At 43.8% G+C, this 18374-nt stretch overlaps 1 protein-coding gene across 1 annotated transcript in view; it reads right to left on the reverse strand.

Annotated features, from left to right (window-relative positions):
- Positions 1-682: 682 nt before the first annotated feature.
- Positions 683-18374, reverse strand: part of MYO1A (myosin IA) — a 357566-nt gene continuing 339874 nt past the window's right edge. The window contains exons 28-29 of the mRNA XM_085600969.1: positions 9041-9168; positions 683-3024 (exon numbers count right to left, since the gene is read on the reverse strand). Coding sequence (XP_085457095.1) covers positions 2901-3024; positions 9041-9168 — 252 coding nt within the window. The 3' untranslated portion in view covers positions 683-2900. The remainder of the gene's footprint in view (positions 3025-9040; positions 9169-18374) is intronic.

Raw genomic sequence — 18374 nt, forward strand, 5'->3', positions numbered from 1 at the left:
GCCATATGATAAAGAACTCAGCGACCATACTGATCCTCCGCCTACCCAAACAGACCCACATCACCCCACACCTTAGGAACCTCCACTGGCTCCCCGTCCGGAAAAGATGACATTCAAGATATTGACACATGCCTACAAATCCCTCCATGATCGAGGACCAGCATACATGAACCACGCCTGAACTTTAACCAACCATCCAGAAACCTTCGCTCTGCATCCTTTTTCCACGCACAGACGCCACACATCCGCTGTAGCCACAGAGGAGGCCGTTCCTTCTCCCATCTTGCCGCCAAGTCCTAGAAAGGCCTTCCCCTTCACCTCTGATCATTACCCTCTCTGGCGGACTTCAGGAAGAGACTCAAGACCTGGCTTTTAGAATGAGCCCAGCAACCCAGTTAATGGATACCCTCACCGGTGATAAGCTGCGCTTTACAAATACTAATTAGACTGATTGATTGAAGTAAATCATTAGTAATACGGCTTCCGCATTTACAAATCTTGAGAATGAAGTTTGGCCTGTTATTCTGATCACAACAGTTAATATCCTTCAACGTAACTTTGCAAATATCGATTCCCATCAGAAGTGTGTTTCTAACTCTGTGTGTTTTTGCAACAGATCACAGGCAAAGGCTAAATTCAAACAGGAATCAAAAGGAATTCATAATGAAAAAGGAAACGTTGATCATATGCATTTTTTTTTTTAATTGTCCTCATGAGCCCACATCCAGTAAGAAATACAAACGTTTGTAGGCAAAACGAACACACATAGAAGCATATCTTGTTTTGGTTCCGCTTAGAGCACCAGACTGGGCACTGGAGGCGTTCCTGGGCGATGACACAGTCTCCACCGATGTTACGAACATCATTACTACAGACTGGAGCCACCGCAGGCATTTTTTGGCAGGATGTAGAATAATCCTTCCCAACCCCATCATGAAATCTTGAGCCATATGTGTTGGCAGGAAGTGGCGCGAAGGGCTATCATTCAGCTGTAATCTGGATATAGGTTTACAACGATTCTCTCCCAACTTGGGGGGGATAAACAAGAGAGGCCATCAGGAAGAGGGCAAGGATATGTGCCAGACACACCTTCTTCTAAGCAAAGAAGAGGAATGAATACAAAAGGGACATGCCCATGGAGCAGCACGCTACAATATGATCATCCTGAATAGGTGTGGCATACAGAAGGACAGCCCCCTCCCGAGCATTGTGAGGGATATACCGAGGGATATCATCCTTAGCAAGGACAATGGATAAAGAGTGACTTAACCCTTCCTGAGACAGTGGAATAATTTACCAGGGTGGACATTGTGGGGAATGGTAGAGGATATGTAGTGGACACTGTCCTAAGCAGCGGTGGCATACACCAGAGACCCCTTCCTAGTGCTTAATTTGAGCAGGTGGTTTCCGGTGCTCAGCACCGGCACTAATCATCAACTCTGGCGCTATAGTTTCATGAGCACCAGTTAAGAACACAGTCATTTTTGGTAGGCACAGGAGATTGAGTGACTGGGGATGTACAGCCAACGACGAGACTCCAACCTGGTTCCCCAGTTTGGAGTTCGGCAGCTCTGGCTATTACTCCACATCCTCTCCCGCTTATTGGTTAGTAGTTGGTTCTGTTTTAGACGGTGCTAACAGGAGAAATGGGCTGGTGCAAGCTCCCCAGCACTTATTTTTTTACAAATTAACCACTGCCCCTTCCTGAGCAGAAGTGGAGGGAATGACAATGCAGTCCTCTTACACAGCACTGGGACAAGTATCAGAAAGGTTCTCCCAAGCAGTGATGAGGGAGTACCGGTGAGGCCCTCCAGAGGAGGGGTGGGAGAAGTGCCAGGGAGCCTGACACAGTTCAGAGGGTGTATTCAAGCAACCAGGCACCTCCTGGTATCTCTTGTAGACGGAGATGGAAATACCAAAAAGAACTACTCAGGAGACGAGAGTTACTTACCAGGGACTTTCCTCCCTCAGTAAGGTGATAAACCAGTTAGACTTTCCTGAGCGGGGGGAGGTCTATACAAGGAAGCCTTTCCAGTAGCATGGGTGATTTAACCGGGATGCCATTCAGGGGAAGAAGAGGTGGGGTTAAAGCATAGATTATGAGCCAGGAATAGATACACACCACAGCAGGGTGACTGAAGGGTTTGGACAGTGATTCAACATGAGTAAGCAAGAGCGCCTAGTGAGTCTTGAGGAAGTCAGTGAGTGGAACATATTATTCAGTCATCCAGAGAACAGGGGGGGACAGAAAGAGAGCAGTTGAGTTAATGTGTCACAAAGGGTGAGCTTGAGAGGGGATAGAAAAATGAGTGACATATTTGAGCAAGTGAACATGACAGAAGAAGGAGTCTGACGACTCAGAAACATTGTGTGACTTAGGCCAAGAGTGCAATTGTGCATAGAGTTGTTAACGAACATGGACGCTCACTTAAAAAAGATTATAATATCCACGTGGATGGAAATACTGATCTTGTGTTCAGAACCGTTGGCATGCTAAGCTTCCTTCCTGTGCTGGCATAAGCCACAAAGAGCTCTGTTGCGAATACAACTTATGATTTACTTAAAAAAGGTGTTCGTTTTTAGGAGAGAATCAGAGGGAACAGGGAGGGTGGACCAGCAATCACGTCCTGGACCACCGGTCAATTCCAGAATTTTGAGCATGTTCTCAGTTTTGAGTGACAAAGTTCTAGCTGTGATGGAGTGTGGGTTTTGAGACGCGCAACCTGTCCCGGAACTGGCCTGGGCCAGGTGGGGCTGTAGGACATCTTAAACATCCAGGCGGCCCAGCGACAGCCGCAAGGCACGTGGCCATGTTGAGGTTTTGTGAGGCAGGCGTTGAGACGCTGCTTGGAGAGAGGCTCCCCCCTTGACACGCGCATCCTGTGATCCCCACGTGGCATTCACTGTATGAGGACATCCATCTTGCTGCTACCCTTGCGCTTGCAGACAGGGAGGCCGCCATTTTGCTGGCCAGAGGCTGTGATCTTCACCGCTACCTGGTCTTGCTTGAACTTCACTGAGAACCTGGAGACAGTCGGCCATGGAGAGAGAGAGAAACAACAAAACTTGAGGAGGAACAGCAAACTTTATATTTTACCGTTTGTGAAGTGATACTTCTATTTGCATGCAATATTCATGAAATTAATGCATTTTAGGTTATTTACTTATTAAGTTTTGAAAGCGAAACCACTCAAGTTTTGCAGCTCACTCAGCAAAACACGTCTCTAAATGTCTACTCACACTCTTCTTTCTCCCTGTCTCACTCTCCTCTATCACTCCCCCTCTTTCTCTCGCAATTTCTGTCACTCCTCTGTTTCTAACTCAATACGAAAGTTCCTCGCCTTGCCCTGTGTGCATCCAGCCCTTGGCCAACACCTGAGGAGTCTGCAGATGGAACTGGAACAGGGCCAAATCTTCCACACAAATTAGCTGGCATCAGCTCTGGCTTTTCTGCAGTGTGACAGTTCTCCACAGATTTAACGCCTCTCCCCTCATCACCACCCACAGGAACCCCAAAGGATTTTTGATTCATTTGGCATCGTGGCGTCTATGCTACTGGGCATCAGATGAACAGTGTAGCACATCTCTGCTTGTGGGCAACCAGCAAGCCACCTTGCATGCCTTCCTCCTAGAACTGATCCTGCCAGCTCTTTCACTACAAGTCACACTCATCCTCCACCTTGTCTTGGGATCACCCCAGTAGCGGCCGGTGGAGGGAGAGCTGTGGGGCGGTGGGGCAGGGCGGGGGTGTAGCTGGGTGTGGGGTAGTAAACCACGGAATACGGCCCAAACGTAGGTAAGTCAATAAATAAATAAATAAAACGAATATAGTTGCGCGTGCTGCATCACATTTGGCAATGCAGCGCGCGCAATGAAATTTGTTTTATTTATTTATTTGTTTACTTACATCTGTTCGGCCGTATGCCGTAGTTTACTACCCCCTACCCTGCTCCTCCCCTGCCCCGCCTCACCGCCCTGTAGCACTCCCACCACCGTCCGCTACTGGATCACCCTCTCCCGACGGGACAGTCCTTTTACTCCAATCCCACTCTAATATGACCATTTGAGAAGTCACCTTTTTCCCCACTGTGTGGAAATCACCAGGGTATTCTTGATCCACTATTGTCCTTTTCAGACCCAGGGGGGCCACAGGGCAGACATGGGCTACTGGGCCCCAACCGTGGTGGTGGAGATTGTTTGTCACTGATATCTTACAGTCTTGTCATACTATAGCTCTGGAAACTGACCCAAATACAAACTTATTCTCACAACTCTCTGGGTAGAGAGGGCGAGCAGTCCAATTTGTTCCGGGAGGTAGTATGGCGCAACAGCTCAGAATTTAGCAGCCAACCAACAGACACAGTTGCGCCCCTCTCCTTCAGACTATGTTTGAGGTTCTGTCTCTACAATTCCCAAAGCTGCATGGAGTTGGCAAGGTTGAGGCACAGCTCCAGATAATTCAAACCACTCTCACTCGTTAGCAGAGCAACTCAGTTCAATGTCTTTTTCAAGAGTTAGTTTGAAAAGTCTAAAGTGGAACGGCAGTCTTCCCTGCATGTGTCAGTCTCTGTTCCTAAATGCAGGCTAAGCCCCACATCAATCTGCACTTGATCGCATTGCATTCGGGGTTTACGTCAGGCATGGGACACACTCCCACTCTTACAGCCCTGGTCCTTTCTTCACTGGGGCCACAGTTGCAGCTTTGTTTGGACCATCGTTCATGGACAGTACTCGCTAGTCAGGTCTTCACTGTCACACCAATCTTCCAATCTGAGGCTGGCTGAATACCTGTGGTCGAACTTAGCAGTTAACAGTTGCAGCCTTCAGGTGATTCTTGCTTCTGGCTTTGGTGCAATGCAGCTTTTGTTTTCCCTATCAGCAGCAGGAATACTTGTATCGCAAGTCTACGTCAGGCAGCCAGATGAAAAATAAATCTTTGCTCTGGTGCAGTTGTGATACAGTTCACTAGTAAACTGTGCAGAGTGACTGGGGGAACCCCTTTGCAACGCGGGCCACTCATGGCTTGCTCTCTTTATTCATCAGGTTTCCTCATGATCAATCTCTCCTACTGCAGGGCTAGGCACATTCCTTCTCTCTCTCAACAGGCAGGAAGACAGGATGCGGGCTATTTAGACAGATCCTCAGGTGATGTATCCTCACCTCTGGGTGGCTGCCAGCCAGAGAGACACCGGGCCTGGTCCACAGAAGCTCTTTCAGGATTTGGGACTGGAACAAAGTGGGGTGGTTTGGATCCCACTTTTATATACATTTTCCAGAGGGGGATGTGGATCCATTGTCTAAGATATCAGAAGTGGTTTGGGTTGGTTCTCTTTCAAATGTCGTTTCTAGGCTGCGCCCGAGAAACTGGTTGCAAAATGATATTTCTCACAACAGGTAGAAAAAGGGCTGGTTCCAAGCATGAGTACCCAAATCTTGAGCACAATGAAGTGCCAGTTCTTTGCATCTGGCTGCCATCCTTCCAAAAGCAGCAGAGACAGAAAAAAGAAAGCTCTGTCTACAAACTTCCTCATACTACACAACAGACAACAATCCCACCTTTCACCTCTACCATCCACCAAACGATAGTGCTCAGGAAGAACTAATCAGCAGTCCTTTATCAACCAATGACTTTCAAACAGATTTTCCAGACATGGGATGTGGGCTCATTTTCAAGCTTTCATGACTGGTTTGGGTTGGTATCCTTTCAAACATATTCTTGCTGCCCCTACAGCAATTTGTAAAAACGTGATGGCTCTGACAGCAGGTGGGAAAGATCCTGACTTCAAGCAGGAATATCTTAAACAAGAACACAATCAAATGTAAGAAATTTGCATTGAACTATAATCATTTTTTCTGAAGTTGTAGTCAAAGACAGACAAGACGGTTGGCCCTGCCTTGAAGCGTCCTTGCCTTGACCAAACTGCCGGACCACCTCCACCCATCTACAAAATGGCAGAGCACAGGAAGAACTAATCAGCAGTTGTTTGATAACACGTACCTCAAGGACCCCTGCCTCCATGCTCCTCATTGCAGTGTTTGGGCCTCCACCCACCACCACTGGAATGCAGGCAACCCACTCCCAGTATCTTGGGTACATATCATCATAATCCATCAAGTGCCATGCCAAACCAGGAGCATCCGAAATGGATCCTACTGGCCCGATACTCAGACGCAAACAACATACAATCCTACCATAATACATGTGCTACACATGCACAGCACAATCACACTCACTCATAATCCAAATGTGATGTCAGAGCTAGGTTCTGAGCCTCACATAGCGGCAAAACTTTACAAGAGAGCAGTCAGTAGACCCTGCTCGCCCCAACAAAAGGTCTGGTCACACAACAAATTCACAAAACATGGTACCCTGCCACCCTGCTTTAAGTGATGTAAACAGGGTAGGGACTGTAATGCACTGGATAGTACGAAAGGCATGCTTGGTGCACCGATCCAGGTCACAGGACAGGCCCTGGACCTTGCAATGTCAGGTACAGGCCTAGGTCTCTGTGCTCAAGCTAGGTTAGCATGGAGCTAGAGTCAAAATAAAGGCCAGGGTAATAGTTTTACATGCAGTCATGCATTCAGTGGAATGGGTACATGTCTGTTTCACCATTTTCAGTTTTTCCACCTATGAAATGCTTCTTTGAGAGATATAGTTTGGCAAACCTAGACACTTTCAGGGATACTGCAGCCCTCTCAGCAATTTTTCTAACAGTACATGCTTAAGGAGAGAGAGTGCTGCTAAATAGAGGTTTGTCAAAAGCAGAAACTGCTTAAATATTAAGACGCAAGGGCGGTCTCTTTCTTTCCAAGCTCTGTGGTTGTAAGTCACACACATTCTTCTACTTTAAAAGCTTATATATGCTCTGGAACAGATTCCTGTGTTTCAAACTCTTAACACCCAGACCAACAGAATTCAACAAAACCAATTATAGCAAATACTGGCACGTTAAACTATAGGGTGGCCATGTGACATGTATTGTATTTTATTGTATTATATTACAGCATTTATATATCACTTACTACCCCTAGTTTGGGGGACTAAGGTGCTTGCCTGCATGGGCAGCACCCTACACCTTGTAGAGTGTGTGTTTGGAAGAATATTGCCTTTGTTTTAATTCTCTGTGGGACGTGTTTCCATTTCGTGCACACCCCAGAGGTGTGATTATCGTGTTATAGGGCTCACCTCTTAGCAGTGTGATGAATTAAGAGGTGCGAGATAGTGGTGTGAAGTTTATGATTTTCAGTAGGTTGGGAGCTTTAGCAGCCTGCTCATTCCTTTATGGTATTTCTTATGATCATAGCCCACTTAGCGGGTTACTTCACTAGGTTGCCCATTCTGAGGTATCTGGTTGTAAAGTTTATGGTCCTGAGCAGGCATAGGCTGGAGGGAGAAATGGTGGAGGGATCTGCTGGGATGGACTTTGATAATATTATCCTATTGTCATTGTGAGTCAAAAAGCATACATAGTATATACCTTGTTGGGATCTGCAGTGGTGGACTAAATTACAGTCCTCTGAGGACCAGAGGCATGTGGAAGGTCATTTCAGTTATCCCATTTCGGTTGATGATGGGTGGTTTACTGCTGTGTACTAGTACACTACTGAGCTATGGCCAGGACCCCCAGCAATTTTGTCTCATGTAAGTATTCGACTGTCGCACAGTATAAGGGAATTATTATGCAGCTTGTATGAACTACAGTCGAGCGCCCGACCGCTGAGAGCTACGGTATTAGAGTTAGTGTGGGCAAGTGAGAAGGCATGCAGAGGATGGAAAGGAAGTAGAGGGTCATTTGAAACAAAAGGACAGGCAAGAACTAGAGGCTTTAAGGCAAGGTACATTTTCCAGTTAATACAGAGGAGGCTTTTTTTGAGGTTGCTTACAGTCTGAGAAAGGAACAACTGTAAAATGAAACTAACTTATTAGCATGCGAGACAGTGCTATAATAGGTACTTTTGGTGAGCATTAGAAACAGGCAAACAATCTGTCCCCGAAAGGCTAACGCTAGACCACTGCTTCAGCAAGAACAGCTGACCAGCTCAATGGCTGGAGGCATAAAGTATTGCCTGGCGGCATATGGAGGTAAACCGCAAGAAGTTTAGGCAGCCTCAAAGGCAGCAGTAACCTCATGTTCATAAGTAGGTGAGAATGTATACATGGTAAATAATGAAAACATCAAAAAGGAGATTCTGAAAATGCTGGACTGGATGTCCTCTGATATTCGCCCTTAAAGTTTGGTGAAGAGGATTAATTACAAAAGCAAACCCATTTTGGATGCCCCTGGTTGTGGCATGTCACATGATGGGAGTGAGGAAAGCTTTCCTAGTGCTTAATTTGGTGTATGGATGCAGGTGGTGGGTACCAGCATTAATTTTTTTTTAATACAAATTAAGGACTTTTGACAGCCTGCCACAAGTGAACCATGTCTCAGTGTAGGGCTTTTATTTTCTAAGCTTATACATCCTGAGAGCCTTAGGCTGAAATCATTCCAATTGAACACTTCAGACTATGGTACCATTTTACATTGGTTGTTAAAATAAGGCTCAGGGACTGAAACCATAGAGTCCTTAAGTAGTATCTCTTTGCTCTCTGGAATTCATCCAGACACTCGAGGACAGTGAGTGGAAACTCTGGTAGAGGTAAAAACCTTGGAAAATATCCACCCTATAAAGTCTGGTCTTTGTGACCTGGTATGTCTGTCCACAACACTTTACTGGTCCTTCGACACTTTCGGAGATCGCTAAAGATGTGTATTTTTCTGAATAATGCCCTAAAATTTGGTCATTTACTAAACAGCCAATGTTTTAAGCCACCCTCAGAGGCTAATACGGAAAGAAAATGCACACCCAAATGTGATATCACTTTTGTCCCCTCCAATCAGTATCCTAGTACCACTCCTTCATCATATCCCCCTGCCCACACATCCTTCTTTCCGTTAAATAAACAGTCTCGCTCTACTACGGAGTCCACCATTTTGAACTCTATCTCTGCCACTGTCACTCCTATACTTGGGATTCAAAGAGCATGCCGCCTTACTCGTCGGATATTTGAATGTTCAGCTTCTGCTTGGTGACCTCCAGCACTGTCTGGTGCAGTCTGGTGAGAACCTCGATCACGTGGTCACTGACGAGGATGAAGTCCCCTTTGGATCCTACAGATGACGTCTGATGGAAATGAGGATGGGTGAACAGAAGAAGACAGTTACATCTCTTGGAATTCATTCTTTATCAATAAAAATATACTTTCAAGAAATTTATGATGAAACATATTTTAAATTCCTCAGTTATAAATATTTTGCGAGTCTTGCAAAGATTGCGCAAACATCATGGCCTTTATATTATTGTTATTTATATTTTCGATGTTGATTCATTGAAATTTAAAGCAGCATTGACTATTTTACATCCCTGTTAATATTCAGCAACATTCTGGAATGAAAATCAATGACAGATAGTAACAGTGTCCTCCCAGTCGCGTTACAACCCCAAGCACTCTCCTTTATACGCATCCACATTTAACCGTGACTGTGTTACAGGGACACATCAGGAGATGGCAGATTGAATTTTCTCCTACCAATATCTGGTTTCTCTCTGCATAGCATGAAATCCACAGGCCCTGTGGAATTACCCAAATCACCCGTGGTGAGCGCCCATTGCCGCATAGTACTGCTCTCAAACCTCCGGATCTACGCCAGATAACATTTTTTCCCGTTCTAAACGAATGTGAGATATTTTAGATACATGTATGATAGGTAAATTAAAATATATCTGCACTGAACTAGTTCTCCCTTGTTAGTTAATACTTTTACTAATGTTATTTTGACAATACATGTTCCTAAAATAATATATCTAAAATATCATATCTATTTTTCACAATGTTGTTTTAGAATAATGCATTCAATCAAAGAAATTTGAGAATATTCGCTTCGCCCCCTGTTGCTTCAAGGTATCTATACCATAACACAAGAGGCTCAGAACACAGGTCCACCCCAGTTTGATTTCTTTTCTGTGTGGAGCCTTGAGTCTTCTTCCGCATAGTCCAACGTAGACAATAAAAAATACACAACTAGGGGCATCGACAATGGAATATTTCTTAGTAGCCCATCAAACTAAATCTTACAGAACACATGTTGGCCTTAATTTTCTTCTGAAAATAGTCTACAAATGTGCAGCATATCTCAAATGTGTTTTTTCATGAACACATATATAACTTTTCAAATGCTGATACACTGCATCCAATTGTTCCAATCTGATACTTGCACAAGCTTCTCAAAAAACACCACAGGTCTATGAAAGTCAGCTTACCACCATTTTGAGGCACATAAAGCAGCCCCAGTAGTCTGGAGTTAAACAAAAATTTAAATGTAACTGATTAACAACATAAATTCAGTAGTGCTGGATCCATGACATCTCTACAAGATAACCACAGACTATGCTACTGAATCTCATTCAAACTGATTATAAGTCTATTTATTTCCTGCAAATATTTTGAAAATATGTACCAATGTTGGAAGACCCTGTCTTAAATCATCAAGTGCTCCCACCCACAGATGGATTTGATCAAAGCGTATTCATTGGTGATTGACCTTTATATTTTATGGTATTCCTGGCTAAGAGATTTCCTTCTTCCTCACATCTTCCTTGCCTCTGTTTTCTGATTTAATCTTCTTTTCTCCATGAACTTTGGCTATGACTACCAGCTTTGTTTTGACCCTCTCTGTGTTTCCAGATTTTCTCTTTGCTCATTATCATGTAATAAGACCACAATCTGGGTACAATCTTCCATTTAAATGACACCATATGTGGTATTCTCCTAGATGAGTTAAGGACTGAATAGGAATATCCATTTGTATTTCGATGTATTCTGTCTCAGCTTTGGAGGAATAGGATGGATTTGAAAACCCTTCTAGAGAAAGGTTGCCGGTACATCTTGGAATAAAGAGTAAGATTGTCTCTGGAACAACAAAGTATTTGGTTTTCTGGTAATTTGGATTTTTTTTTATTTCACTGTGTACAAATGGAACTCTGTGATCATGCCTTTTTAACAGACCTCTTCTCCCAACAGTTGGACAAACTTAGACACTCGTTCCATTGTAATTTCCTGGTTGTTCCCTGGTTCTGCAGGTTAGGTAACTTCTGAAGAAAAAGCAGGAGGATTAAGTCACATTTACCCATGATTTTTGTTCCCTCAACTAGCCCCTTCACTCAGGGCCGGCTTTAGCGCTAGTGGCGCCCTGTGCGACAATGTTTGTTGGCACCCCCCATGGACTCCCTCACTACCACCCTTTACCAGTGCCCCCTCAAGTCTCCATAACCACTCTTTTGCAGCTGCATTTAATAAGCTTTATAGTGCCACTTATAGAAGTGTATGGTGTCAGAGCACTCTACATCACACACATTGCATGGAGACAATTAATACTATGTGTGTAAATAAGTGTATAGGAAATGTTACATAAGCCAGAAGACTACAAGGTGAGTCACATGTCATCCATACAGTTAGACAGTATAGTTTAAGAGTATTTGGTCTGGAGAAGCACAGACTCCGAATTTAAAAAATAACCCCATGGTTGGTGGTTACATTTAATAATAAGATTTTTGGTTTTTTTTACCGAAATGAGCAATTTTTGAAAACATTAGAATAATGAAAGACGGCGGAAAATAATCATAATGCTCTAATTTATACCTTGCAGTTTGCATGCAACTCTTTGATGACAGTTATTAGCTCACTGTTCCATGTTAGGATTTCAACATCTACCTTGCAAGTAACAAAAGGATCTCTCTGACAAAAGCACTGACCTATTACATTATATGCACTTTGTGATCTACATGGTACACATTCTTTGCAGCAGGCATATTAACCTTCTGTGCTACCATAAAATGAGTTAAAACTTCTACTAGACAAAACTCCTTCTCTGTCCAGGAAGAACATTAATCACTGGGGTTCTTTTGACATTTTTATTGTTGTATGAAAATTGCTGGAGGCCAGCAACACAGCAGCAGGTGTTTTTTAAACCATATAATACCAATAACACGGCGCCCCCTCAAAGCAAGCACTCAGTGCGGTGGCACCGGTCGCACCGCCCTAGAGCCGGCTCACTCTCAGATTGCCTCTTCATATGTGATTTTTGAGGTTGTCACATTGGTACAGCATATTATTTCACCTCTGCTATTAGGTTCTTGAATACAGTAGTCCCTATTTGTTCTCAAAAGTTCTTCCCAGAGGTAACACTTCATTCCTGACCTTATTTTCTGATCTGTGTATTCCCATCATTGATGTTTGCACCTCTAATGTAATGTTTTGCTCTTAGCCAGCTTTGAAGGTGCCAGGGAAGATTGTCAGGTGCTCTTGTGTTATTGTTACTGTTAGTTATCAAATGTTTGCATCAAACATTGAATTCTGAGTGTGCCTGGTTAGTCAAGTGCTCACCATATACCCTGCATCAGGATGGACACTGTATTTATCTCATTGTCTATTGGTCTGATCACTTCCTTTCAAAAGCATTTTCAGGATATGGTTTTTGGAGTCATGCTTCTTCCCCTGCCACAAAATTGTTGTGAAAACTGTGACAGTTCTCATTTAGTCTGCTTTTGTTCCATGCCTGCTGTCAGCTTTCCTTTATCTCTATTAGAAAGTGTGATGGTCCTGGAGCACAAGTAAAAATGCTGATATGATCATGAGTGATCACTCTAGGCTTACATGTTTGTTGTTTATTAATGGGCACAGCCTTTACAAGATGGCCACTTAAAGTGTGCATTTATTGTTTACAAAGACTAAGACTTCATGTCAAATTGTGGCTTGAGCTGACGTATTTTGTGCCATGTTAGTTTAGTATTACCTTAGGCTTAATTTCTCCACACCACTTTGTTTTGTAAATTTGAGACAAAATCAGCGGTTTATAAACCACATGATTAGGCCATTGATTAGAAAAGGTCACGCGCCAGTATTATCGCCAGATTACCGAGCCGACCACTCTCAATCGGAGAGTGGATTCCAGGAGCCGTGCAGAAGGTGCTCTTTACTGAGAGCACATGTTCTTCCTCGGCAGAGCTCTGATAAGGAATAGCAGAAGCCAGCTATAGAAAGGTATGATTTGCAGTCCACCCATGCTGTGCAATCCATCCATGCTGTGCAATCCATCCATGCTGTGCAGTCCACCCATGCCCTGCAAACCATCCACGCTGTGCAATCCATCCATGCTGTGCAATCCATCCATGCTGTGCAACCCATCTATGCTGTGCAATCCATCCATGCTGTGCAGTCCACCCATGCTGTGCAAACCATCCATGCTGTGCAATCCACCCATACTGTGCAATCCACCCATGCTGTGAAATCCATACTAGGAAAATCTAAAATGCAAAAGGCAGGTTTGCTATTTAACCCCTTCGATGCTGCGCAGATTCCGCCGCTGTGCTGACGGAATCTTGCGCGGGCGTGGTCATGACGGAATGGTTCCGTCATGAGCACAGCTCAACCGTGGGTCATGACGGAACCATTCCGTCATGAGCACCGAAGGGGTTAATGCTTATACTAGTGTTTAGCATAGCACTTAGAAATAGCTTTAGCCTATTGGGGGTTTAGCATATCAGAAACTTGCTTACAATGTTAGAAACATTTATCTTGTTTTTGCTGACCATTACATGCCTAACTACTTTTATTTTTGCATTCTGTGTTGTTACATATTTTATGCATTTGACTGAGGATTTAAAAAAAAAGAATTGAAACTACATGTCCCTGTTTCTTAGTGCTATCTTCCTGAAGACAAAGTAAAAGAATTGTAACTCACCAAGGTCTGGGGCAAGCATCTCTCCCATCAGCTCTTTAAAAACACTAACAGCAAACACAGCAAAATACACTCTCCAAACTGGAGAATATTGCAGCACTGAGTAAGCACTCCCACTCATGGTCAGTAATAGCCAGTCTGAACACTGTGAACTCCTCATTAAACGTCAAAACTGTTACGTTTCTGCAGATAGCTGGGAGAAACTGGACGAGGCTAATCCTAGCTGTGCTGCTAACAACCTGATGCCCAGTGTCGCACTCTAAGCACCCCGTCTATTCTGTCTGGCATATTGCACTTTTTCTATAAAATCTCAACACCTGCGCAACCTGATACTGCTGACCCGTGCTTGCAAATATGTTTCGATACAAATGCTACACTTCGAAATTCCACTGCACATGGCAGCACCACGTGTCTTAAATGTAACTGTCTATGTTACAATTGCAATCTTATTCACTGTTTTTTAGCAACCGAATATGCTGCAAATACTGTGCGTCTGTTTTAACTATGGCTTCAATTAATTTCTTTCTGAGCCTTAAACGGGCCTGGTATTGTCTATGCTGCTATTGCTTTTTTGCACATTGTCTCTTAGCAAACACTGTGCACATCCTGTTTTCCTGTTTTAACAATGGTTCATCTTAATCTTTTTGTGCCGAACTTAGACCTGCTTGTTCTTATGGGACGTTTTAACTTTGCATGCTGAATGCTTTCATTCTGTAAATCTGTTTGTTAAGGTTTTTATTAACCGTGCAATAAACTACTACTAGTGCTACCTTTGAATGCGTTATTCATAAAGGAAAGTTGTTTGGATTGCCACTATGTGGCTGCACTCATCTGGAGGGACTGATAGTAACCTGAAAACACGTCCTGCCCAAGATTGCACAGTTTCTTTGTGGTAGATTCAATTTCTAGGGATTAGATGTGATCATTAATGGGTGCTATGTGAGTTGTTGCACATGATTGGCAGGATTCACAGATAGGATAGAGATTGGATTTTGCTAGATTGCAGCAATATGATTTCAAAGAAGGAGAGACTGAGGTCTATGAAATGAGGAATTTTGGAGATATACAATAAAATAGATAAAAACAAATACGTAAGTGGCTTAGGGTAGAATTCACTCTAAGAGAGAAGGCATGCAAAGGAAGGAGAGTAAAGAGAGGGTCATTCGATTTTTTTTAAAGTCAGGTAGAAATACAATAGCAGAGATCAAGGCAAATATGCACACACCTTAGAGTAGGCTGTACTCTGAGAGAGGAGACATATAGAAGATGAAGAGTTAGGATAGGGGCATTAGAAAGAAAAGAAGGAGTGGCACCAGTCAGTCATTTTAAATCATGGTCAAAACTGTTTAGAGAAACAACATGTACTGCATGTGAGATAGTGCTATATTAGGTATTTTTGATAAACGCTAATACTGGTTAGTGGTCTGTCCATTGCAAGCATACTTCTTGACCACTGATTCCGTAAGGACAGCTCAGAGATGGTAGTACAATATACATGCATATACAGGGGAAATCTCAAGAGCTTTAGCTCAAGTGCTTTAGCTCAAGTGTGTCCTCTTAGGAGACAGAGGACTAATGTTCCTATCCTAGGTATACCACGTAAAGTGATGGTGGCTACATACCATGTTTTAAGAATCTATGGCAGTGGTTCTTAATCTCTGGTATTTAATTTATTAGGCAGTCGCGAACCCCTATAAAATATTAATTATGGATTAATAACATGTGTGTGTATGTATATATATAAATTACAGATTTGAGCTCTGATCAAGAATCGGTCGACAGTGGTGCATCTAACCAGGGGGAATTATCGTCTTTTTCCGAGGAAATGCGCCTCATACAGAGGAACCACGAACAGTCCTACAGAGGAAAACCGGGGGGAAGAGGAAGAGGCGCCAACATAAGAGCAAGAAAAGACGGTGCAGAAGAACAAAGAAAAAACAACACTGGTTTGGGGACAAGAAGCCAGGACAACAAGAAGAAATAATGGAAGACACCGCTCAACAACTGACGGTAATGAATCTTTCGATTAGACCTATAACAGTTTTTGAAGAACAGGTCTTAAAATTGGGGTTATCTTTCTGTCCCGATAACCATATAGACTATGCTCAAACTAGAATCGATCTCTATCATTTTGTACGGAAAATCAAATTGTTTAAATTACATACACTACGGGGTAATGTCACAAACATTGGCACTAATTTACAGGAATTTAATTCCAATAGTACTCAAGCATTAACCATAGCTGATATTCCAGCTCTTTTGGCCATGCAGCATTTACAGGATTTGAACAACACTGTCATGAACACACAAAATCCATTAGATCCCAGCAGTAATGACATTAACTTACAAATATTGGGAATTGAAACAAGTGCTCCTGGTCTGACCAAATTTAGAGCCCCATCCAAATATGTACCACAGACGTACCACAGACACCGAAAGATAATATCGATCTATTTCATGAGACGGTTTTGGTTAAAATTATTGGTACAAATCCCAAACCCACTAAAATGAATAAAGATCATTGGGAAGCAGTCTCTAATCTACAGCAAGACAACACAATAGTTATCAAGTCATCAGACAAAGGTGGGAATATTGTGGTAATGGATAGGGATAAATATGTACAAGAAGCTTTGAGACAACTTAACAACCCCGTTTGCTACGAGAGGGTAGACAAATCATATCTAGACACACTACTGATTAGGTACCATGGTTATCTTAATGATTGGTTTGACCGGAAACTGTTGAGCTGGGATGAAAGAAAATACCTATTGAATGAGACCCCAACCACGCCCACTTTTTATCTGTTACCCAAGGTACATAAAGATCCTGTCAACCCCCCTGGTCGCCCCATTGTGTCCTCAAAAAATAGTCTACTAGCGAAGGCATATGAATACATTGACCATTTTTGTTTCCTTATGTTAAAGATCTCAATTCATACCTAAGAGATACAACAGACTTCCTACAAAAAATCCAAAACCTCCACTGGGAGAACGAATACTGGATAGTCTGCTTAGACGTAGAGAGCTTGTACACAAGCATCAAACACACAGATGGTCTTAAGGCATGCCAATATTTTCTAAAAGCAAGAAATATCGAATTGCTGGAACATACACGTATGCTCCTACAAATGATTGAGATCTGTCTGACCGAAAATGTATTCATGTTCAACGAGAGGTGGTATAAACAACTGCAAGGCATTTCCATGGGTACCTGCTTCACCCCAAGCTACGCCAACCTTGTGGTGGGCTGGTGGGAGAAGCAGGTACTCTGGAGTGAAGATACTGAGCCATGGTCAAATAACATCGGACTATGGCTCAGATTTATTGATGACATATTCTTTGTGTGGGAGGGCAATGAGTGTGGTCTTCTTGAGTTTGTGAACTATTTGAACTGCAATACCTTGAATCTGAAATTTACCATTGTTGGAAACCGGGCAACCGGGTTAGCAGTCACCAGGTTCCCAGCACAATGGTAGCTTGGCTCGAGCGGTTGGGGGTCAGGCACCGTGTTAAGCGTACGTCACACCCTCACAATAACCATGCGTTCATCCGTTCCAAAAACGACACTACACCGTAAAAATTATGAAAGAAAGTAGTTTGTCTTTATCTTATTTTCTCTTAGTTGCAGGGTTCATAAAATAAATACAGTACCATAAGATTCTCCTTTAAAAGGGCAGGTCAAATAAATAATACCACAGTGGGGTTTCAATAAATAGGATCAGGTCATAAATAAGCAAGGAATAAATAGGGGTGCAATACATACAAATGGCTAATAAATACTGTCAGACAATAAATACAATGCAGGAATAAATACAGTCAGACAATAAATACAGTCAATAAATAAAGCACCTTCAATAACTTAAATAACACAATTAATGACAATTACAGTTCACATCACTTTCCTGAGGTAGTTTGGTTTTACTGTGCCCAAGTACAGCTAGTGGTCACTGGGGTGGCCTGGGTATGTCCCAACTAGATTGGTCAAGGCTGGGGCCTAAGCTGAGGTAAAATGAGGGTAACCTTAGGTTCTGGCTCTCCCAACTACACAGTCCCTCACACAGGTCCCTGCACCAGTCTCAGTTCACCCCCCAGCACTCCCTGGCTGGTCCTAACACTCCTTTAGCCCCTAGAATGGTCTTTTAGGGCTCCACAGGGCCTCAGATGCCCTTTCTACCACTTACTGCCCTTTTCACGATGATCGGCTCCGCTCGGCGCCGTGTCGATGTCGTGAGGCGGCTCCGGCTCGATGTCGCTGGGCAGCTCCGGTTCGGTGTCGCTGGGCTGTTCCGGATCGATGTCGCTGGGCGGCCTCGGCTCGGTGTCGCTGGGCTGCTCCGGCTCGATGTCGCTGGGCGGCCTCGGCTCGGTGTCGCTGGGCTGCTCCGGCTCGATGTCGCTGGGCGGCCTCGGCTCGATGTCGCTGGGCTGCTCCGGCTCGATGTCGCCTTCCGGCGTCGCAGGGTCACGGTCTCCCCGCTTCCGGGTGTCTCCGGAGTGCGACCTCCACTCCCGACCTCCGGCGCGCTTCACCTCAGATTCCGGCGTCTCCGGAGTGCGATCTCCACTCCCGACCTCCGGCGCGCTTCACCTCGAT

This window comes from Triturus cristatus, chromosome 4_2 (assembly GCF_964204655.1).
Source record: "Triturus cristatus chromosome 4_2, aTriCri1.1, whole genome shotgun sequence".
NCBI lineage: Eukaryota > Metazoa > Chordata > Amphibia > Caudata > Salamandridae > Triturus > Triturus cristatus.